Source organism: Lichenostomus cassidix, chromosome 4 (assembly GCF_008360975.1).
Source record: "Lichenostomus cassidix isolate B80296 chromosome 4, HeHo_3.0, whole genome shotgun sequence".
NCBI classification, from domain to species: Eukaryota; Metazoa; Chordata; class Aves; order Passeriformes; family Meliphagidae; genus Lichenostomus; species Lichenostomus cassidix.
In genome coordinates this window covers 66,947,476-66,972,885 of record NC_139484.1, presented here as the reverse complement: position 1 = coordinate 66,972,885, position 25,410 = coordinate 66,947,476, and the positions used below count along the sequence as shown (strand labels likewise).

Here is a 25,410-nt window from a genome sequence, read left to right as displayed (position 1 = left end):
ACTGCAGGACATAGAAGGTGATGCTGCCTCTGTTTAGGCACCACCAGCAGGAACTGGTGTTTGTAGACATACAAGGCTGAGGGTTTACCCAGGGAGGGTGTGTGTGGACAGCATGGGGTTTGATTTCTGTGCCCACATACAGGACTGGAGTCTGAGGATTGCTTTGAAGTAGGAATAAGACTTAAAAAGGGAAGGAAAAGGGTGTTTAGCATGTTTATTTTATTTTATTCCCCTTATTTCTTGGCTATCTGTAATCTTCATTTAATTGGATGTGCCTAAGGGAAAGCCTCCAGGTCTGTGTTTATTCTGATCCTTATTCCAGCAGTAGCAGATTATTTGTGCATCTTTGGTGTTCTGTGACAAGTAGATTTAATCTTTTATGCACTCTTTCCCAGTGCTAGTGTCAGCAGAACATCTTGGTGGAGTTTTGCTGCAGAGGAACATTGCAGATGATGCCATGGGCTGTAAAATGAGGCAAAAAGAAGAACCCACTGTCATTAAAGGCAGAGTGGCTTAGAAGATCTTGTTGGTTAGTCCAATTCTCTATCTTCTGTCAAACATTAGAGAAAATTTTATATTGCATTTTTATACTCAAAAATGCACATTATATTTACTAGCAATGAACTAATGCTCAAGGAGGACAGAACATGGATACAGGAGAGGAACTTCTGTCTGTGACAGTCACAAAAGGAAAAAAAAAGGAAAAATATATTTGGGTTTTTTCTCTTTTGATTTCTATCCTCTGGGGAGAAAGGTCAGACAGTGCCTCCCCATCCCCCCTTCCTCTTCCCCTCCCTTTCTGTCAAAAAGCTCCCCCAGAGACTGTGAGAATATGCCAATATTAAACAGTATTTTCCCTATAAGGATCTCTGGAGAATAACAGAAGCAACTCCTTGCTCCTTCTTTCTTCAACAAACACAGGCCAGGCCTTCACAAACAGCCAACTGAGGCACAGTCAGGAAAAAACAAGTTCTTAATGGAAGCAGTTGCCAAAGAAAATACTTGGGCAGCATGAGGGTTTTGGTGACGCAGCTGCACAGCTGCTGAGTTCAATGACTTCTCCATTGCCTCCATCTGAAGTGTTGCTCCACTCTTGAAATGATTTTCACCTCCATTGCTATAAATAGCACGGCATGATGATTTGCTGCTTGCAGTCCCAGGAGCAGCTTGGGAAGAAACAGAAACACAACCAAACCCTAACGACTGACCCAACACACATCAAGAAAACAAAAAGCCTTCAAACGTCTTCTCAGAAAGATCCTAAGTGTCAGAGGGATCATGAATTTAGGGAGAATAGTGCTAATGCTTTTGATGATGATTTTGTAACATCACTGTTGGTCAAGATGTGCAGCATTACAAGAGTAATGCCAACTGCTCTCTCCTCCTCCTGGAGGAAGAAGTCTCCCTCAGGGTTTGTGTCACACAGACTGCTGGGCATTTCACCTGAGCTCCCTGTCTAGAGGTCCCTTAGCATCAAGAGAAAGAAACAATAGCTTTCCTCTTCTCAGAAAGCAGAGGTTCAAAACAAGTCCAAAAGTTTGTATCCTAAAATATTTACTATAAAGCCTCCTTCCTCTGAAGAGACATCAGATAACCCAAACTGGTGTAATGATTGCAATGTACAAATCCTACGATAGGTAAGATGACTTTCAATGAAAAACCTTATAATTTTAAAATGGATTCAGTACAATGGCTGGTTTTTTACTAGCTAAAATTCAATCCTAATTTTGAATGAGTGCAAAAAAACCCTCTCAACTTTTTCCCTTGTCCAGCAGAAATAAACCATAAAGTTCTGTGACAAGGCAAGAAATGCATTTCCTGTGTGTAATAATATGTGATATTTCACGGTATTGTGTAGGTTTATCTACAAGAGCATGGGGTAGGTTTTTCTCTTGAAGGTAGCAAAATGTTGGTTCTTGACTTGGTCAGATGTTAAGCTCACTACACCACAGCATGTCCACCACAGCCACCTACCTAAAGTTGTCTGATCAGTGTTTGAAATGCATTACTTACACTTGCCTTTCTAGCTTTTTTACTGCCAAAGCTGTTTCTTTCCTATCTACAAATCCAGATGCAAGGAACATAGGAAAATATACCTCAACCAGCAGAAATGCTCCCCTTTTTTATGTACATAAAACTGTCTGAGCTTGCAAGTCCATCGTGTTGGTAGTCATTGTGGTTGGACAGCAGTGCTCTGTGTGCCTCTGCCAGTCATGCATGTCACCTACTGCCAGCTGTACATCCCACTGGAAAACCAGCTATTGCTCACATTGAGGGAATAAAGCTGCCATGTTATTCCCCTGGGGTTAGATTTGGCCATTCTGGCCCATAAATTGTACAGTGAAATTCCTCTTTTAGGGAAAAGCAGAGAAATTTTTGCAGCAGGTTAAGGGACTTCAGATGTTTTGAAAAACCCTACACAGTTTCTTAGTAGTTTGAATTGTCAGTTACAAGAGGAGAATCAGTGGGCAAAGTCTGAGAAAGTGATGAGAGGTGGAATGATGAATATATGCTATTGTTTTGCATGTTTTTCCCCCAAAAGGTCTGTACATGTGGTCTCCATTTCTCTTGGTTTTATTTTTGAATAATAAATTTTCTGAGTGCTTCTGAGATTTTTTAAGAAATAGCTATGATCTCTTGCTAATCAATATCTCTTTACTCTTATTGGTATGAAGCTAAACAACCAAACCCAGAAGCTGAACATGGTATGAGGGAGATGCAACGGGTGTTTTTTTTGGGAAGGTTGGTTGTTTTGTTTTGGGTTGGGGGTTTTTTGTGTGTTTTATTTGTTTGTTTTTTGCTTAACATCTGTAGCATTAGCTGCAGCAAAGGACACATAAGTAAATTCTGGCAAATTGAAAAAGAGCAGCCTCTGAAGGCAGCCTGGCAAATTTCTCTATACCACCACTGTCTTTTAGAATAAAGCAAGCTCTCCTACAGCTTATTTATGCCATTTAATATATTTTATATTTGTATCGAAAATAAAAGTAATAATCTATAAATTTTGCACTGGTTGGCATTACAAATTTTCCTTTAATTGGAACAATATTTGAAAAAACTTACTTTTGAAAAAAATTTTACTCCAAAACACGGTAGGTAATTAAATAAAATCAATATTTTCTTAAGAGAAAGGTGAACCTTGACTAAGATAACTTTTTAAGTGGGCAGTGTTTTCATAACACAACACATATTTAACACATTACTGAGGAAATTTCACCCAACAGGTTGAATTGCTAATGCTGACAACCCTAGGGGCACAGAGTCAATTTCTGGAATAAAAGACTAAGGCACAGAGATCCTGTAAAAGATACCTGAAAGTTAGCTTGTCAGCTAGCAAAGGCCTTCCATGGAATTTGGGTAGATTTCTGTAATTCTGCTGACTGCTGCAGGCCAGGGCTACATTTGTCTCTTTGTGTAACTGTGAAGGCTGTGGGAGTTTTCAGCAATTGCTATTAATTACAACAGCTGGGCATGATTTATATCCTCCCCCCCAGCTTTCTGATATCCACCTCCATCTGTTTGAGAACATGTTTCTGCAGGTGATAAATCAGCATGAAACACAGTTCTCATTTCTCCAGAAAACTGATTCCTGTGTACCTTTTACTTCTAACATGCAAAAACAAATTGCTAAAGTTATCATCTCGTTTAGATCAATGTGGCTTGGGGGGTAAATGCAAAGAGATGCTTAAGCTTCAGGTGGTGAGTGAGTAAAAAGTTGTGCAGCTAAAAAAATCTCAGATTTTGAACAACTCTTGGCACATTTACATTTTGCATGTGCAGCGTGGGCTTACAGTCACAGATGTACCCTCTGTGAAATCAAGCCTCTGTGGTATTTTTAATTTTTAGAGAAAAAAAAGTAAGGGGATGTCAAAGAGTGAAAATTGAGCTGCCTGCCATCCTGCTTTCATAATTAGCCTGGAAGAAAATGAAGGAGAAGAGAGAAGCAATCTTGGCCTGAAGCTCAGCTTGCTCTTCTTGCGGTTTGGAGTGGTCAGATGATACAGAGGTTTATTTAACTGTCTTTACACTAACTCTGTCTTCACACTGTCCCATTCCCATGGCGTTTGAGGTCCAGAGTCTCCAAAAGGTGTAGGTGGCATTCCATGAATACCTTATAGATTACATGATTCGCTGTGTGTGGTACTGTATTTCCTAGAGACTGACCATAAGACAGAATTTATCCATGTGTGGCAGTATCTAACACCACAGTCCTGGTTTGTGTCCTGATTTAGGGGAGAAAACATCAGAATGTAAACCTCTTTCCTGGAGCAAAGTCTTTGCCCAAGTTCATCTCGATGCTTCTAACTACAGTGGCACATTTTGAGATTCATTTATCTCCCTACAAACATATCAGCAGCTCAGACAGAAAGAAAATAAAATAATTTACATCACACGGCCCACAGAGTACCCAGAAGAAGGTAAGGAGGAAATTTTTCCATTTTTTAATGGCAGCTATATAATAATAGTTTTAAAAATGTGGGTTTGCTCCATAGTAAGCATCTTAAGCTAAAATCACACAATTCTGAGAAACTACTTCATGTCCAGCTTTTAAATTTATACAAAATAGGAAAGGTCTGCATGAAATTAAGGCTTAATGCTTAGCAATATGTAGCAGGAGTCTTTCTGCTGTTAGAACCAAAAAAATAGTTCATTCTCACTGATAATTCCCCACCTCTGATTGTGCCAACATGAACAAATAAAAATTCATATTGATTGTAATTTACTACACAGATAGGTTTGGTTTAGATTGAAATTTTTCCCAAAAAGCAGAAAAGAAAAACCCAGTCACTGTAGGTTGTTTAATTTTCTTTTGCTTGTGTGCAGAGATTAGGGGAATTAGAAAAGGGAGTGTCAGTGGCATAGAAGATATTCTGGGTTAAACCCAAGACCTAATCCCAAGGCTGCAGCAATAGTATTTTGAAAAATCATTTTTCAGCTGCTACAGTAAATGTTTCTACAAACAGAGGAGAAGTTTATAGTCTGCTACAACAATGAATCAAAATAACTCTGCTCATTTTCCATGCTAAGTCTCCAGAGCCTTGGTAAACACCATGTTGGCTCATTTGAAACAGGAGAGTGACTGACAATGTAAAGTAACTAAAATCCTGAAAGGGAAAACAGGTAAATTAATTATCCATGAAATTAATACTCATCTGCTCCTCAATTCCAGGCAGGGGAGCTGTGTCTGCTTAACAAATAATCTGTCTGTGGGTCCAGCACAAGTACAGCATAGAAACCTAGGGCTTGATTCTAAAATCCAGGAAAGAAAACATTTGCTGGAATTCTCATATTTCAAATATTAAAAAAATCCCTCCAAATCTCTGCAAGTGAGTAATCACAATTTGCCAGCCCAGCATGTATTTCATCTGCCACTGGTAGCAAGTCCATAGTAGCCCTGATCTTAGGAGAGATGAAAACTCACTTCTAATGAGCCCCAGCTTATAAATCCCATAAAACATACACAATGCATTCATGTTGTGTGTGTGTATGCAGTCTATACAAATATAAGGTACAAAAAGTAGAAATTAATATAAAAGAGAATATAAAAATTGTGGAAGCATTCACCAGGGAAATCACAGATGAATTCTGTGGCTAGCAGACATTAACAAAATCTGACCAGGAATGAGAATTACATGGAAAGAAGAGTGCAAGGGAGGAGGTAGCTGTTGTAAATAAACCCTGACTTTATACAGATAACATGTTTTCTTCAACTCACTTGAAAAGTAGGGGGATTACACTTAAAATTTGTTCCAGACTGTGATCCATGGTGGACTGGCTGTTTAACTCCTCCTCTGATTCAGTTCCTGAATCCATTAGCTGTAACTGGTAGAAATGCTAACATGAAGCATTCTGAAAGCTCAGGAAAATAAGATAAAACTACCATTGCAAACACTGTCTGTATGTGATTTGAAACAACACATAGACTCAATGAGCCTGTGTGGTCTGCTAGAAGACAGATATCTAAATGGACATTGGCTCCTCTCTGATGTTCAGTCTCTTCACTGAAACCTTAGCTCGTGGCTGTGAATAAGAGCTTTAATAGATGTCTGAACTCAGTGTCTCAGCAGGGTAAAGACAACATGCTCAGTTAGTCAGAGTATTGTTTCTAAGCATCTGAAAGTTTAATTTGGACTGATTTTTCAGCTGACAGTTTATATTTTCATTATTTTTTTAAATCTTGATAAGTCACCTATTCTCCAACATGTTTTGTTTTTCTGGTTTAAAGACATACTCTGTTTCCTTTTTAACAGAGGGAGTCAAAGCTGGTAGTTTGTTTTTGGTTTCTTTTCTCTTTTATATGTTTTCTTTCTTTGTCAGCTCTCAGCTAGAAAATTCTCATAGGATATAGGGTTCTTTTAATTTAAAGACAGAGCAGTAAATATAAAATTAAAGTATTCCTCAGATAATTTCTTCTTTATCCTTCAAAAGTTAGTGCCATACTTCATATCATAGGAAAAACTCAAAGCTAATATGTCAAAGAAGATAAATTCAGCCTTGCCAGAAGATCTTCCACTTGCTTTTACCTTTTGAGATTAAATGACCGGTGTTTGAATCAAAACTCAGGGATGTTGAGTCACAAGGATGCTCTCCAATTTTTACAGGGCTTGGAGGAAAAAAACCCCAAATGCAAAAAGTGTGCCTGCGTTGACAGATCTCACCTGCACAACCACAGCAAACATTTGTCTGGAAAGGTCAGGTTTTTGTGCAGACAGCCTCTGTTATCAGCCAGCTACAACGTAACTCAACATTAGAACCACCAGGAAGAGGAAAAATCCCCATAAACATCTTTGTGGGTGTTTGGTTCTGGAAGGTCTGAAATATCTGGGAGCTCTTGGGGTGTTTGAACTATGAAAAGCAGCTGAGGGTTTTAAGGTATGTGCTGGAAATGGCTAACTACATGTTACCTGTCAGCCTCCTCGTAAATCTGTTAGAAAGCAGAATATGCACGGACTGGCTGATATTCTCTATTTTTATGTATGGAATAATACAGCAGAAGGTGATTTTAACATAAGGCAAGTAATCTGTGCTCTTTATAAACTCATCAGGCAGCTGTTTGGGAACTGGCAAGAGTTCTGAGAAAACCAGTTTTGAGGGGGAAAATAGAAGACAAGATTTATTCAATTTTCTTTGATACCTCAAAATGCAAGAAAGCATCCAGCCTTTCTGCTAGTAAAGCCTTCAGAAGATCCTTTAGGGATCATACTAGAGCTGTGTGTTCTGTGCTTCACCACTTGGGACAGGTTATCAAATTAAATAACCTCCAGCTTTGTTATCCCTGTCTTTCCACTCCCACCCTATGTTTTTTACCAAACTGACTTTTCCAAATAGATGCAGCAGACAAGCTTGGGGAAACATCAGGCAAAGAAAGGGAGTATTTACGAACAGAAAAATCTAGGAAATACCAAATTTTCAACCAGAATAGCTACATTGTTATTACCTATATCATATATTGTAAATCACAGGAGGGAAATGTAGTAAGGCAAAATTTATTCATTAGCTTATCATTAAATGTAGGCAAATAAGAAATCTTCTTTATAGGATGGAAAACGGTATTTTCCTAATTTTTTTTTAAATTTTTTTTTTGTGAAAGAAACCCCATTATCTGATAAATATTGGTGGCCTTTGTTCCTGGTCATGACACTGAGAAGCAATATGAAAAAGACAAGGAGCAAATCCAGCCAGCAATCCCTTCCATCTTGTTGCAAGTACAACAAGGTACAAGGCTTTGTGGTAAGTTACAAGCTGTTGAGATCTGGTCGAAGAGCAACAAAGTCCTTTTGCATCAGTCATGAATTTTGTGAGAAGGAGTGACCTGGATTTGAGCCAAGTGGCCAGCTGGAAAATATACTGCCAGTTTTAGGGTCTGGATAAATTACCGAGTTGATTCCTTCTGAAGAAACAAAGCTAGAAGTGTTCAGATCCCTTTGAAACATTGCAAGAATCAAATTACAGGTACATTAAATCAAATGGAGGACAATCTAGTTCTAGTCTTGCCTGGCCTGGCCTGGCCTATTCAATGTTATCCTATTCTGTTTTGTGTCTCTTTCTCATTCTGTCCTTACCTGACTTGACCTTATTTTGGTAATAAATAAAAATGTGACTGTGCAGTCACTGGGTGTTATTCTCTAATACTCTTCTCAAGGAATGCATACAGTTGGTAAAAATAATAGGATTATGTAATGGTCTGCACTTTTTAGCTAAATAAAACTGAGTAAGTTTAATCCTTAAGAAAATGTTGTCCTCAAATCAGAATTTTACCCTGGTCAGCATGAATTTCAGAACAGGTTAGGTGTATCTGGACTTTTAATCATAGATTCAAAGAATCACTAAGGTTGGAAAAGTCTTCCAAGATCATTGAGGCCAACCACTAACCCTGCACTGCCAAGGCCATGAGAGTCACAGCTGCACTTTTTTTAAATACAGGAATGGTGACTTCCCCACATCCCTGGGCAGCCAGTTCCAGTGCTTTATAACCCTGTCCATGATGAAATTTTCCCTAATATACAATCTGAATGTCCCCTGGCATGACTTAAGGCTGTTTCCTCTTGTCCTGTAACTGATTATCTAGGAGAAGGGGATGAAACCCCTTGGCTGCAACCTCTTTTCAGGTGGTTGTAATGAATGATAAGGTCACACCTGAGCCTCCTTCTCCAAAATAAATACCCTCAGCTCCCTCAGCACTCCTCATCAGACTTCAGAGTCTGATGAGCACATCAGAGAAGGTGCTCCAGACCCTTCCCCAGCTCCACTGCCCTTCTCTGGACTCTCTCCAGCCCCTCAATGTCTTTCTTGTTGTGAGGGACTCAGAACTGAGCACAGAGCTTGAAGTGTGACCTCAGCAGTGCTGAGTACAGGAGGACTAGCATTTACTAAAAGGTGAAGGCTTTTAGACTAAACAGAGGGCTAATGATGCTGCTGAAGTGAGAAATATAAAGTCACAAGTAACTGTAATTGAAAGAGAAAACAGAGCACACAGTTCCACAGGAAACAGCCTAGATGTCATATTACTTTTTTCTTAGGTTAATGGAGGGTATCTCAAGAATCAAAATAATAACTTTCAATTCAAAATACCAGATCCAAGGTATAATTAGAATAGGATTAAATAGAAAAATCTTGTCCCAGTCTTTAATATTGTGCGAGTTTTTCAGTCTACCTCTGATGTATAAACACAGAGCTAATAAAATCATATTTTCAATACTAAGGCAGCAGTAAGATAAAATTTAATCACACCAAAGCCAGTTTCATAACATTTATTTTGGAGCTGTATATATTGATAGAAATATTCAGCTTCAGTGTTGCCCCTTGCCTCTTATAGTCTGGAGACAAAATTTTTGATACACAATGAAATGATTCTTATGACATCTCTTGCAACACTATCTTATTGTTCAAACAGAAATTGACTATGAAACAAATATCTCTTTTTAACTCTACAAATTGTGGCAACTGTTTTGTTACACCAGATATTTTGCTCCTCTGGGAGAATCTCCCAATTAATGGTGGCCCTTTGTAAGAATGCTTTTTAAAATCTTTGGCTGAAAACTGAAAAAGTAACCCATAACATCATGAGTCTTGAGCCTGTACTTACTTCTGCAATTAGATCAGATCTTTTTCCAGTTACTTTTCTAAATCCATTTATGGTGATACAGAAGGTAGTATGACCAATAATGGAAGTTTAGGAAGACTCCAATAGAATAGCTTTAATGTGATTCTCAATAGCATGTAATAAAATTCTATCCTTTAGTAAAGAGTTATCAGATCTCAGACAATAACCTTTACAACCCTACTTTCCAGTTCCAAATAAAGTAGACATAGTTCTGATAAGACTATTATTAGGATTTTCCTTTCTGGGGCATAAATGAATTCAAATTCCCTTTTGAAAACTAAACATTTGCTGTTGCACGTACCACAGAGAATTGGGTGTCCTTCTGCGGACTGGAACAGCTTCAGAGCAACAACTGACTCCTCTCTGTGTGCACAGCCTGTAGCCCAGCTACTACTGAGCCCTAAATAAGTGCATTGACTCACAAACTCGTTCTGACTTAGCCTGGGTTTGTGGTTTGATAGATTTCCCAAAAGCTTTGAGAATTTGGTCTGAGATTTCTTGCCTGCCTGGCATATGGCTTAACGCAGAAGCAAGAGTGTGGTAATACACTTTTTTCACTACTTCTCCCTCATCAATAGTAAAAGACTTCATCTGTGAAATTTTCTAGCAGGCTGGAGTGCAACAGTGGAGCCACAGAAGCAGAAGTCAGTGAACGTGGGTAGTCAAGGACTGAGCAGTTCTGGGGTCAGTCCCACAGCTTGCAGGGAAACTCTCATCTCCACCTCAGCTTCCTTGATCTTTTGCTGAAGGTCTTATCCCAGTGTGGGATATCTGAAAGTGTCTGTCAGACCACCCCATTCAGCAGATGTGCTGCACTCAGCCATGTGCTTGCTCATCAAGAGGGAGAAGGGACAGCAATTGCTTCACTTTGTACTTACTGGAACTGGAATGCTATGGAAAGCTTCAGGGTTTTTCGGTTGGTTGCTTGGTTGGTTAGTTGGTTGGTTTTTTCCATATCTTCTATTTCTTTCTTTCCACACAGGAGAAGAATTTAGTTCCATTCAGACTAGCTGACGTTTAAGCTCTGAACAGATCCCTCTCAAGAATTACAACCAATACACTGGCCAATTGCACTGGAAATAAGAATTGGGAAAACTGGATTTTCTTACTCAGTGTCCTGTGAGTTCTGTATTATTCCTGCCCCAAGGGAAAAAAGCCAAAAACCAGATTGGATTATGAGAACTGGAGTCTGAGAAGTTACCTGAAATAAATCTTCACTGAGATTAGATACTGGGGTGAATTACTGCAATGTTGAAATGTCTCTCCCCAGCTGCCATCAATCCTGAGAAACATCCAAACTCCAAAGATGTGTAACCTACATCTGCATCTCTGCATTTATCCAATGCCAATGCAGCTGTGGTGAGACTAGGACAAAAGGTTCCTGTGTGATTGTCAGCTTTAGAGCTCTTATCCTTCCACGCAGCTTTCTTTTTATTTCTCCATAGTTACTGGCCACTTTTAGAGAGCTTTCACTAAGAGCAGTGGAAGTGAGCCCTGAATGGAAGAAAGTCTTAAATCAATGTGAAATGCTTTCAGAAAGAGGTGATATATACATATCCTTTCTTCTTTGTGGGTGGCTTCAGAGAGTAATGATCCTACTTTTTATACAGAGGCAAAAGGGCAAGAGTGGGGAAAAAATCTGACCCAACTGTAAGCATCACTGTAAGCAGCTCAGGGGGAGGAGGGTAATGCAAACACAGCTCCATAAGATGGAAGTCACTTTATTGAAAGCAGCTGGCAAGCAGAGAAATAGGATATTTTGGCACCATCAGAAAGTTTATCAAGACTTAGCCATGTAAGGTTGCATTGACTGTTATTTATAGCATCAGCTTAGAGGGGGTATGGAAATTATACCAGGAACCTCATTAGTATCTGCACGAGAGCTGTGTCCAATCTTTCTGCTCTGGTGATTGTATTCATTCCATAGCATAGATAGAGCAGGCAGCCAGGGAGAAATCTTCTCAGTGGCTTTCAACCTTATTATGGAGGAAAAATGTAAAAATGGACAGCAACTGCAATACTGACCAGGGAAGACCTTTCTTTACCTATATTTTCTAGAGTCCCAGACATATACTGCCATCCTACCTGCCTGCCTCTCCAATGGAAATAAGATTTCTCTTTCCTCCACAAATTAAGCCATTGGAAGGGGGAAAGTTTCTACAGATAAAGCTTTAAAAACCTACTCTTATTTTTATCATAAGAGAGTGTATAATAAACTGAAACTGTCAAGGAATGACATGTGCCATTAGCAGATATGCAAGTTATGTACTCTGTGGCAAAATCTGCCATGAATTGGTTTTAATCATAAAATCTTATCAATTTGAGCATTTGTCAAACTTGCAGGAACTTATTTTCTTTGACTAGGTCACCTGATAGTGAGCCAAGTCAAAGAGATGGCAGATTGATTGTCTAAACCAAGATGCTGCCAATTGCTAATATTGCCTATATAATACAAATACCACTCTAGGTGTCACAGCTCTGATTTATCCCTAATTTTCAGACAGTCAGTATGTGCTGCAGTCTCATTTTGAGTATTTGCTATACTCATGTGTTTTGCATCAAAAAGCCCTTTTTCAGGTCTGAGCAGCTGGTGTGTCCCACTAGCTCTTGTCAAGGGAAAAGCTGAAAGAAGCTTGGCTTTCAAAGGGTTTGAAGGACTGGTATGTATATTTGAGGGCTTTGGTACTTAGCCTGTTTGCAGACTGTACCATCAGAGAATTACAGAAAGGGCAGACGGAACTTGAGGAGCCTCAGTTTATATAAAGAGCAGAGCTGCAAAAATGTTAGTGAAAAGAAAAATCGTGGCTTGAAACGTAGAATTTCCCCATGTGCTTACTACTGCTTATTGTCTGCATTTAATAACATATCCAGATTTTTTAAATCCAAACTCATTTGCAATCTGACTTTATTCTACTAGTTTTATATCATGTAGATCAAGTGGAAAAAGACATGCAACAGCACTGTATTTTGAAATTCTGCATTCCTGAAGGAATATGTTAATTTTCAAACTGAAATTAACTGAATTAGGCTCTAACTGAACAACTGGCATAGAAGTTAACAGTCTGATACTTTTAAGTATTAAGCCTTAGCTGAATTGGATTTAAAATTGTTGGTTTTCTTTAATCAAGGTTTATTTTGCATTCTGTATTGTCCTTAATAGTTTCATTTACTTATTGATAGTAAACTGAGTGATAAAGCACATGTGAAATACAGCCAGGTCATTAATTCAAACATCTGATTTAACTAGTCTCTCAGATTTGGTGCTGGCATTCCTAATTGCTTTACCTCCAAATTTTTTCTTCTCTGTGAATTAATTACTCAGGAAAACTTATCCTGATAGCCTCACTCATCTCAGGAGTTCTATTATGTTCAACCAGTGAATCCATCCAAATTCTTTCTCTTGGACTGAATGACATTTTAGTACATTTTCTTGCCTTATGCTTTGGATATCACAGGAAAATCGAGAGCATCTAGGCCCTGAATATGTTATTTTCAGGTGAGATTTTTATATGCAATTTTTTCTCCTTTTTGCTATCATCCTGATCTGATCTACCCTTTGCAACTGTTCCCTTAAAGTCTTTATACGGGCTAATTAGATTCTACTACAACATATGTACATCTGAATTGGCACTTTAAAATTTATTCTTCTTTATTCTTCTTTCCCGTTATTGTTAAAAATCAGATGGAGTAAGATCACATATTTTCAAATGGTATTTTTTTTCCCATAGCCACTGCAGAGATCCTTCTGCATCATTTATCTCCAACATCACTTCCTCTCCTGGACTTTATTGCATTTGCAGACAAACTTGAGGATTCCTAGTAGGCACTTTTCCTGAGAAATTACCTGCAAAGTGCATTTGTCTGTAACTCTGAGAGAATGTGTTTTATTCCCTAGTAGTGTTTTATGGTGTTTCATTTAAGACTGGGCTTCTGCAATCAGAAATTTCCGACCTCACCAAGACCTTTTAAACTTACTTTCTTGTAAGCTGTCAGTAGGTGACTGAAGTCAAGTAATCTTGCATTTTCTGGGCCACAACTGTTGAAAGGGGAATTGGGCTGTTATTCTCAAATGAGCTCTTAAATAATGACAGAGGATTCCATGGTTTCTGGTGATTGCACTAGAAGTGGAGCAGACAGACATTAAACATCCTGTGCCTCCCATTTGCATAAACAGTGGTTTGGAAATCCCTGGGGTCAGTAGTCTTCAAAACACACAGTAACCACCTGGCTGCCATTAGGGATTAAACATGCAAGGCTAACTTCAGGGCATGAGTGGGATGTGGGTTCAGGATCGTGCCCAGGCAGTGACCAACACCTGCTGGTCACACAGCACTGGATCAGGGCACAGGGAGGGGAGCAGAACATCAAAAGTACCAACAACAAGGATCAAAAGCAGTGTTTTTGTGCCCTGCAAGTAATCACTCCTCCTAGTTCCTCAAAAATTTAGGTGGAACACAGAACCATAAAAGAGAGGTTTCTGCTTTCCTAGAAGAAAATTATGTTTCCTACATGAGTGCTTCTAAAGCCTCTGTGTTGCATATTCAGGATTAAAGATATTCCTCAATCTGTACCAAATGTAGAAAAAGCAGCATTCTCCACTGACTCTATGGGAAATAAATGCCTAAGGAAGATGCCAATGGCTGAGATATGAATATCTCCCTTTGCAACTGTTGTTGGGTACCCACTGAAGTGTGGCTATGGAGAGCTAATGCATTATGCATTAACTTTAAGGTTCTGAAGTAGGAGCTGGGGCCATGAAATAATTTTAAATATTATGTAGAGATTCCCACAGAGATAATGACAACCAAGGAGAGAATTTGATAAAGTAGGAAGGGGGGAATATGCTATTAGGCAAATTGGAAATCCGAGGCAATGTGGTGAAAAGAAACAGTCTGAAGACTAGAGGAGTGTCTGGCAAATGTTATATAACTGAAATTATTCTGGCCAGCTATGGGTAGAGAAGAGCCAAAACCCCTAGCAGGATTTGGTAAGGACCGCCCAGAACGAAGAACTGGAATGGAAAAAACTCATGAAACACTTTCCAACTGTCCCAAATTCCTTTGTCAGTAATGTGAAGTGCTCTTTACGAATAGCCTTGGATGGGGGTGGAGGTGGTGAGGTAGTGTCTAACCTTGCAGCTTTTGTGCATGTGCAAGATGAACAGGAGGAGAGGAAAGTTGAGTTCCCCAATATTTCTGCAGAGTAAAAAAGGAAATTCCATTTAATTGCTGATTTTTTCCCACTTTGCCTACCAGCACTAAGCCATTGTAAGGACACTCAGCTCATTGTCTCCAGGAAAGATGTTACCAGCAGAGCAGCTGTGGTGTTTCAGTGAAGCATCTAAAATTAAATCACATGAAGCCATCTAATTTCTTATTTTCCCATTCCAGTAATGTCTGTTTTCTGGAGCAAAAACATCTTGAGTGCCCTCAGCTTTTTATGACCTACATTCCATGCATTAGATAGTCTCACCCTGCCCCCCCACAAGTGACAGACACTCAAGGACAAAATGTCACTAATATTTTCCCAGAAATAGCGATGATGCATGTCTGAGTCAGGGAGAGAGAGAAACCAATGGGTGTATAAACAATACAAGCACAGAAAGATGAAAATGACGCAAGAGAAATCTGACCGATTTTGTGTTCATAGCTTTTCATAAACAGTATATTCAGTACTGAAGTGGTGTTATTTGCCTTTCAAAGTATTGGAGGTGAAATAATTGCTGTTTCACCATTTTAAAGGTATTAGATGCCTGTTTTTCTCTTCCTATAATTCTCTATTTTCTAAAAAGGGCAATTATTTTTGACTTGTGTAACTCAAATATGTGATGATGGAATGCTAATTTTTTACCTGGGTACTTATTAATGACATCTATTGGCATGACATATATTAGACACATATTCTTGAAATATGTCTAAGTAGTGTTATTACTGAAGTTTTGAAATAGAGATTTGAAGCACAGAGAGATTTGAAGACAACACAGACCAACCTAGAAAAACCAACAATGCAGTAGCTTGAAGCTGATGACAGCCTGAAAATACATAGCCTTCTTAAATGTCTAAGCCTCCTTTTTTTTCTTGATTTGTATGATTAAGTTTTCATATGTTGGAACATGTAACTTTCTAGCATGAAGTTAAAGATTGTGATACAGATGGATTTGGTGGGGTGGGTACCTGTTGGTTTTTAGAACAAAGAGCCAGATCATAGAATGAATCGTAGAATGACCTGAGTTGGAAGGGATCGTAAAGATCATCTATATCCAACGCCCCTGCCACAGACAAGGCTGGTCTTTCACAAGATCAGGTTGCCCAAAGCTCCATCTAAACTGTCTTTGAATACTCACAGGGATGAGGCACCCATCACTTCTCTGCACAATCTGTTCCAGTATCTCATCACCCTCACAGTAAAGAGTTTCTTCCAAACATCTAAACTTAACCTATTCTCCTGCAGATTAAAACCATTCTGCCTGGTTCTGTCACTTCTAGCTTCTGTAAATAGTCTCTCTCAATCTTCCTTTTAGGCTTCCTTTGGATACTGGAAGGTCACAAATAGGTCACCTGAAGCCTTCTCTTCTCCAAACTGAACAATCTCAATTCTCTTAACATTTCCTCACAGCCAACAGGTCGATAATCGACTTTAAAGAGCACAGGAAGGGCAAGGGTGTTTTTAGGAAAGCATTCTCTGCTTTTGAGTAGCCAGCAACATCTTCTAAAGAAATAGAGTAGGAAAAGGGCAAATAATCAGTGATATATAGTCCTTGTATTATTCTGCCAGCAAAGATTCTCCTATGACTTAGGGAATTTGAGATTGAGGTGATATCCTTTCATCATTCAGTGATAACTGATGTGGTTGAGGGAATCCTAACAGAAATTTAGTTTCTTGTGGTAAGGCCTTTGCAACACTTAGGACAATAATTGAAATATGTCAATATGTGTGATTGTCTCTAATCCCATTCACATTAAGGAGGAGTATAGATTGAGCTAGTTCTTCCACTTACAAGAGCAAATCAGTTGCACAGATTTCATCAGAATATGCTGGGAGGCTTCAGTGCCTGGGTGAAAAGGTACTAATTTTGAATCACAAAGCATAATGTTCCAGCCAGTGGTTTGCTTTGATTCTGCTATACAGGGCGTTTTTGTGTCCATTTCTGTGTCCAAAAAAATCAGTGTTTTGATTCTGTAATATGTTTGGTAAACATTCTGCTTGTCAAACTATAAAATGTTTTTCTGTTTTGAGGGTAAGTTTTTGGGCTCTGGATGTTTCAAATAGGCCAAGTAAATCAAGATACCAAATTTTGTTACATACACAGACAAGAAATTTAATTATATGGATCTAGCCCATAGGTTGGTTTCCTAAGAGAACTTTGATGCACCAGCATTTTTAATTCATTGACCCTCTGAGTGCAAAGAATAAGTGTGTATGAAAGAACATAGCCTACCTTTGAAGAGCAGGAGGAAAATTAGACATCTTGGAAAACACATAACACATGTATTAAGCAAGGAGAAGATTAATGCTAACCAATAGGAAAAACTAAGAATGGGGTTTTTATGTGTTATGAATACTATCCCTCTCCAGAGCATAGACTCTGGATTCAAGCCTACAGAATGATGTATCCATACATTTTAGAGTTTAGAGGGTCTTCTGTGGCTAGAGATTTACATCTGGTTTTTTGAAAGAATAATGCTTCATGCTTTTCTTTTAAAATGGCACTCCTCAAGACAAAAGTGGTTCCCTTGTTTTATGAGTCTTATGCTTTAAGCTCTTACCAGGGAAGGAGCTGGTCCAGGCAGGCACTGAATGAGGGGCATTCAACCATGCTGTTCCTGCCAGACACCAGTGCTCTGGCCTCCTGGGCTGGGCTGGGGAGAACTGGAGCTCTCCCTCTCCACTGAGCCAACAGGAATCCAAGGTCCAGCAGGGAACAAAGCCAGAAGGAGTACGCAACTTGGGGCTGGTGTGGAGGAGGGAGTCTTGTGTTTTGGTCCATTCTAGCACAGATAAAATCTGCTCTGAGATTTCTTTGGAGAGAGTATAGGCAGAAAACATACAAATAGTATTCTGTCTTCTTCAGGATTAGGAATCTCTCTAAAGTGGACCTCTTTGGGCAAAGCTGGAGGACTTGCTTCTGCCTGTGTCCCAGATAGGCACAGGGCAGGAAGCATCTAGCCTGAGGCATTTGGGCATTGGTACCTTTGTTCTACCAAAATCCTCTCTCTGTTCATGGTCTAACTTCCTCACTGGCTGTAGCTCTCAGTGCCTTGCCTAAATCTACTCTATTTAAACCAAGAACTAAATCCAGATCTCCTCAGCCTGGCCTGCAGTCTAACTGCAGAGCCAGAAGGATAGGCAGCACTGCTGTAAGATGGAGCCTGACAACTCCTGAGTTTGTGAACCATTTCCTCCTCTGAAAATTAATCTCAGATTTCCTCCTTTTCAGAAAAGTGAAAAGACTTTTCTAAGAAAATCCTAAACCAGCAGTGTTTGATCAGAATTCTAACAAGTCACCTAACTGTTGAGCCTTGCAATAGGAAGCCTTGGAGAGCAAAGAAAATATATGCTGGTTTAGCTCAAGTAAGCTTCAACATCTCTGCTGTAAGCAAGAGGAAGGATTTAATTCCATGGAGCTGAGGTTTGGTGTTCAATGCTGAATGAAAAGGAAAGCTTTGCTGGCACTGGTGTGACACAAAGTGACTGTACAAAGTCACAGGCCAAGCCAAACAGTGGAAAAAACAGTGACTGACTCTTCCTATCCTCAAGTGTAGGTGAAATAGTACCATGCTTTTCCAACCACAAACAAATCTCTGTGTTTTTTTTTTGTTTAGTATATGCAATTCACAAAAAATGGATTGTAATTTTCCACTTTGGTTTCAAAAATAAAGAACTGAACACTGAACTGAACTATGGACCATATAAATTCTGGTATCCAGAATGAAATTTCTTAGACCAGGAATTAAAATAAGAAGATCTGGTGTGATGAAAAAATAATGCTCAAGGAACATTTCATTTTAGGGAATTATACATGTTAGCACATACAGAATCATTTAAAATATCACAGGCAAATCCAGAGACTAAAATCAAGCATTGAAATCTTAAGAAATAATTCTTTGAGCACAAGCATTTTCCTTCCACTGATATCAAGCAGAGTTTTCCACAAGCCCACTGTATCATCATAGTACCAAATAAATTAACAAAGGCCTGCCTATTTATCATTTTTCTACAGAATAGGAATTTTTAGGCGATGAAGTATTCAAATTCTTTCATTGTGTTTTAGGCCATGTCCTATCTGGAGATTACTGTAATTATGAGTTAGGTGACCAGATTGTGCAAATGCTCTTTTTCCAGTTCAGTGCAACATCGGTCAGATCTGAGCATTTTTCACCAAAACCTCACCAGAATTCAAACTAAATATGGTAAAAACATTTTTAGGTGTTTCATCTAGAGTTACCGGCCGTTGGTACAGTTAAAGCCACCAAAGGAAATAAAATTTCTGGCTTAGAGAGCACTGTCACCTTAAACCACAGTGTCCATGTCTGACTAGGTCTGATTTCCTATTTCTTGTAAAAGAAATAGAGCAATTTAATCATAAATCATTGCTGAGCACAGCAGGGTGCTGTCAAGCAGTTAAATAATTTATAGCAGAAATAAATTGACATAATTTATAGAGACCAGCTGTGAAGAAGAAAAATAGATCACCAATGGGTTTCACAGCTACTATCTGGCAACAGCAAAGGATGAGGCTTAGGAAGCTGGATATCAATTGCAGGCTAAAAAAAGTATGTTATGACTCTCAACTTGTCACTTCATGTTTCACCTTCTCCAACATGTTCCTATGACTGCATTGATTCTTCTGGGCCTCTTATTCCAAGCCATTCATCCAGGCCCACTTTCCACCCTCCAGCAAAGATTTAAATCTTTGTTTACTCATTTTCAGAGTGTCATTCCCTTCACTGGTCTGTCTTTGTCTCCTCTCCAGTTCTTAGTAGACCCCTTCTCATTGCTTCCTCCCATCCAAGTCCCAGTTTCAGCTTAATTTTTATTACCTGGTTTTTATACCAAAATATCTGTGCCCCAAAGAGAGGGAATCTGGAAAATGTCCTGTTTCCAACTCTGGAAGACCAGCACTGCAGGAGATGTGAGAAGATTAAGACTGTTCAGTGAGGACAGAACTGTTGCTGTTTAGCTTTTAAAACAGAAGCTGTTTCTGCTGAGCTCATTTTATCTATGATATCATCGAAGTTTACCTCATAAAACTTGGTGTAGATGTGGTGGAAAGCAGTGAAAGCATGTTTCATGTAAGAAAGCATAATTTTCATAGTGTTTCCAATATGTCTTGTAGCATGGGCTTCCAGATTCTCCAAGAAAATGTCTGAAAATATCTGTGTACTTTTAACATTGCAAAAAATATTTAGTTTTCTCAGTTTTGTTCTTGAAGAAAGCTGAACAGTTTAGCAATTTTGGCTGGTACTGGCCAGTAAAATTCAGCCTAAGGCTGTATTTTCTGAGCAACATGTAAAATTGCAGCCCAAACCATTCAGGTCTGGCAAAGCTATAAGCTGTTAAATATGGAGCCTTGTAAGTGGAAGGGTTAGCAATGTTTAATAGTAGGCAGTGCTACCATCTCCACCTGTAGGATATCTTAAATCTAGTATTAGGTTTAAAAATAAGATCACGCTAAAAGTAATATTAAAACAGTAACAAACAAGTTTTTATCTAACTTGAAGAGTCATGAAAGGCTTTACAGCCCTAAGCTGATATATAAATGTAGGTTCTGATCTCGCAGTATATCCCAAGCAGAGGCAGAAGTCAACACTTTCCAGTTGTGGTGTCAGAATTCCCACAAGAGCGTGTTGGCAGAGCTTCACTGCCTTGATCTGCTACATAAAATTTCTGTGGGAGTTCCTGTGCTCTGCAGTTCATGACCTGAAATCTCTGCTCCCACTGAAGTCAAGTTTCCCTGAGAGAGTATTGAGCAATAACTAGATAAGGACCTCTGTGTGTAGAATCATTTTTACTGTAACGTTACCCCTGGTTTGTCATGTTTTTTTGATGAAGGAGAATAGGATCAGGGTGTATGTATGGAGGAGAGAGTAGGCAAGCAGTGTAATAATTAACATCTAGCAGACCTAAATTCTTTCTCTGTTGCTGGAAAGCAGCTGTTAAAGGGATTAAAACAAAGAAAAAAGAGCACAGTTGTTTCAGACAAATAGGTGCACTAATGTCTTCCAAAGTTTATGTTGAATTTGTGGTAGGCAAGACAATGGAGAATGGAATGAAATGTCAGGGATCAAAATGGGTTTCGTTGGCAGAGAAAGCTGGTTCTTTCTGTCTCCCTCTTTCCTTACATATAGAATTCTAAAAAAAAATCCTAAAACCAAAACCCACTGAATAAACCAACCAACCAACCAGCAAAAAAAAAAAAAAAAAAAAAAAAAAAAAAAAAAAAAAGAAAAGACATGGAGAAAAGAGAATTAAATGTCTTGAAATGCCCATAATTGTAACCCAGCTCTCATACCTACCATGACTTCCTCTTCGCGTTTCATGATCAGCCAAGACACTGTTCCACCTCTCCGTGCTCCAGGCCCAAAGAAACCATCTAAAATTCTACCAATTTTAGCTAATCCCCAACCCTGTCAAGCATTCCTAATGTCTTGATTTCTCTCATGTACATTTTCCCATTCCACCTTAGTTCTTGTGTACAATTTTGGTTGCTTTATAGGAATTTATTTTGTCTGCCTGAGGCTCCTATATTTCTTCTGTTATCTTACTGCACAGGGACAGCTGTAAGCACCAAATACAAGGTCACAGCAGAAGCATCAGTTTATTGGATCAAAGTGTGCATGATGAGATTTTGTGTTTGAGATGCCCTGGAGTGGGATGAAAACTAGGGGTTAGCAACTGAGTGTTGCTCTTTACTTCCTGCTGGTGTTGGGCATTTATTCTGTGAAATCAGAGTTAGAAAATGAATGAACTCCTCAGCCCCAAACTTTGCTGATAATTATTTTCCTTCTGGAAGAAGCTGTAAACTATATTCTACACCACCTAAAAATCTGTCAGTGTGCTTGTCCTGTGCAACAATGGTCACAGGAACAAAGGGAAGAAGAAATGAATACCATTAAATAGAAGGTTTGCTAGATAATTTATTGTTACTCTTACTTATATTCCTTATAAACTTTAAGAAATTGTGAGAGATTTCTAATTGCATTTGATAGAAATAATTTCTGCCCTTTCATTGCTCTTCAGATGCCCTTTTGTGGGGCAATGGGTGGTTTGCCCCACTGCAGAGGAGGCTTTTTCTTATCTACATTCAGAATTCCTGCCTGTATGAATAATTTTCAGTTCCCTCCACTCCTCTTACCAGTAAAGACAAAGGTGGAAAGAAATCAAGCAGAGATGAATTTTCAGCAATGGAGAAGCCTAACTATCTCTTTGACGGATGATTATAGAGTGAGACATCTGAGAACAAACATTGTTTTAAAAAACTTTTTAAAAAGAACAGGTTTTAGTCCTTAGAATACAATTGAACTGTATTGAATACATCAAGGATGATCACACTAAACTAATTCCTCCTCAGAATGCCAACTTTCCTGAAGGTATTTAGAAGACAAATAACAATAGAAATGAACTATTTTTCTAATAATGCAGATGAATGGAGCCCATGCTTATGAATTCTTGAGGAAAATGAATAAAGACAATTTCATGCTGGTTCCTTGGCATAATGATAAAACAGAAGGTCTGCAGAGCTGTACTGAAAAGGGGTGTGACTATTCCTGAAATCTAGAGTCATGTCTTCAACCTGTCAGACCTATTTTCCCAATTCTTGCTGTGCTGGGAATGCTCATTCTTAACACTCCTTGGGCTTTGTGTTCTCCTTGAAGTGACATCTCTGGTAAAATGGAGTGGCAGCATTAATACACAACAGGAATTTGGAATATTTGCTGAACCTGGACTTTATAATAGCATGGCACTGACTCTCATTTCAGAAATGAATTAAAAAGGACTAGGATAGCTACACTTTCAAGTAGGCTGGCAGGCAGACAGGGGACCATAAATCAAGGTTAATGATAATAGCAATGCTCCAGTTTGGAAGGGAAGATGAACATAAGGAGTATTACAAGAATTGGTGCTAGGCCCAGCTTTACTAAAAGCCATTATTTATTATGTTAATGGAAACTGAAGAACACTGAAGTCCAGAGCAGTTGCCAAAATCTACAGAAGATGGAGAAGACATCTTGCTTAGCTTCAGCTGAGTCCTACTTGCTGAGAACATTTTCGTTTTCTAAATTTTCTTGGGAGGAAAAAAAAAAGAATGTAAAAATGTACCTCAAAACATGACAAGGGTAAGAGGAAGGATGTACTGTCTAGAAGTACCTTTCCACAGACTTAGGAAAAATCCAGATGAATATAGTAGTCACATCACTGAAGTGCTTTCAGGATGAATTCATGCTATTAAATATGGAAAAAGGTTAAATTATGTTCTCTACCGGATTTTCTTTGGAATGAGATACATAGCTGGAGAAAGATATTTTGAAATCTTGGTGTCAATGAAGAAGTTTTAACACAAATCAAGAAGGGAAAATCATCTTTTAACATTAAATAGTTCCAGAATCAAGTGTTTCCATGCTTCTAATGTGAAGTTCAGACAGGTATTAAATAATTTAATTGCAACAGAGAAATGTTTGTTGAATTTGAAGAGTTAACAGTATTGAGTGAGAAGTCAATGAGTCAGTTTAACAAAACATTGAAAGTTCAAAAAAAATTTAATGCCAAATTATGACTAAGAGAGAGAAGAAAACCTGCTAAAAGTATTTATTGAAGAAAACAGCAAGAGGAGTGATAGCCCAAGGGGCATGAGTAAGGAGGATGAACTCAGTGTAATTTAAGGCTGAATATTAAAATTATTGATTGATACTAAATTTCTTCACACTCAGAATTTGATTTTGCCAGAAAGAAAATGAAAGCCCAACAGCATCAGAGTTGTGCATGTGAAGATTTTGGTTTGGTTATTTTTAACTAGTTTTACCAAACAATGAGTGCACGCTGTGGAGTGTGTTCTTATGCTACAGATATCATGAGCAAATCAGAAGTGAAGTGAAATATGGATGTGGCCCTCCAAAGTCAGGATTAAAGGTTTTCTATCCATGGTACTATGAAGTTTTGATATACCCAAGGAAATTGAATGAGACAGAAGAAGTAATGAAATCAACACTTTAATTTTGTGGTTGGGTTGTTTCCCTGAAAGATGCAAACGCACTCTTCTAATTTTGCTGCATTTAGGAGTTTTGCATCCTATTTCTCCAGTATCCATAGTAATTGGACAAGATATTTAAACAGGTCTTACTGCAATGACTGGAACATGAGTCTGCTCTCATAAAGGAATACTTAAACTGAAAAAAGAAGGATTATCTCTTGGCCTAGTGAATCTTTTATAACTCCAGGGAAAGCTGGCTGTCTAGAAGGGTGCATGAAGTCATCCTCCAACAGTTCAATGTTTAGATCCCATTCCTAGGACATGTGTATTTGATATTTCTTAGGCTAAGAAAACAACTGGAAATAGGTGTTTCACAGGCTGCATGAGCACTCTGCCTGCTGCAGTAACAGATGACAAAACAACATCACGACTGCCAAAACCTTTGCTGGCATTTCCACGAAGAATCTTACTCAGTAGACATGCTGTAAAAATCTGTAATATATAGGAGAGGTAGGAGAATAGTCATAGTCTTCTGATGTAACTGATGTGCTGGGCTTTTCAGTGTCAGTGCTAGAGCAAGTCTGGCTGCTGCTGACTGGGTACATAAGTGACTGGTGAAAATGGAGACACTGAGGGGTTACCATTTTGCAGTTACACAGCCTGTGTCACACATCTGATGTTTTATTGGCCATTCTGAAAAACCTAATGTGCTGACAGCAGCATCTGCCTGGGAATTCGCTGGAAAAGAATGGTCACACAGACAATAAAATCTCCAGAGCTGACTTTCAGGAAGCAGGAGTGGAGGATTGGTATCTCTGCAGGCTACGTATTTGCACTACATCACCTGTGTTATTAATCCTGAAAACCTTGTCACTGTCTGGAAACTATTTGCATTGACTGTATTCAGGAATTCTGGACCCCATTTCTAGCTGCCCCAAAGCAATTCCCTACACTGCAGGTAGTCCATTAAACAACACACAATTCCTCTTCAGGGTTTAGAAAAAATAGCCTTTTGCTTTTTTGCAGCTCTATTTGGATTTTTATTGACTGACTGGAGTAGACTATTATGTCACTTGCCCTGTAAAAGTGCACAAGCCATGAATGACATCAGTGTCAGAGATAAAAAGGAAAGGCCAAGGTCTGCAAAGGAGCTTAAGGTACTTAAATCCAAAACATAGATCTTTTTTCATACCTTTCAAATAAATGGAATTCCCATCAGTGACAATTTCTAGATGTCTACATTTCTGGTGTTAAAAATAAGGATTTCTTTCAAAATCCTGATAGCAGATCAGTATCTAAATCCTCTCAGGGTTCCTAGGCTCCACAGGTTTTGACAGTCTTCCTCATAGTGTCCTTATACCCTGGGCCTCTCAGGACATGTTTCAGGTCTGCCTGGAGAAAATCTGGGAGAAGGAGGTCAAATCTCTAGTCTTTGACAATGCAATGGTGAAGACAATCCAGGGGTGAAAGTTTTTCCTGTGTCTAGCTTGGCCCAGATGTTTTTGCTGACCTTTCTCTCACATAGGTCAGTGAAGTCTCTCCTGCCTGTAGCTCCTCTCAGTCTTTAGTGAACACCTTCCACAGAAGAATAAGTGCATTCTAAGTGCCACCAGTCTGT

At 38.8% G+C, this 25,410-nt stretch overlaps 1 protein-coding gene across 1 annotated transcript in view; it reads right to left on the bottom strand.

Annotated features, from left to right (window-relative positions):
- Window positions 1–217: 217 nt before the first annotated feature.
- ACOX3 (acyl-CoA oxidase 3, pristanoyl) overlaps window positions 218–25,410 on the bottom strand; it is an 82,825-nt gene continuing 57,632 nt past the window's right edge. The window contains exon 18 of the mRNA XM_085059719.1: window positions 218–462. Coding sequence (XP_084915845.1) covers window positions 370–462 — 93 coding nt within the window. The 3' untranslated portion in view covers window positions 218–369. The remainder of the gene's footprint in view (window positions 463–25,410) is intronic.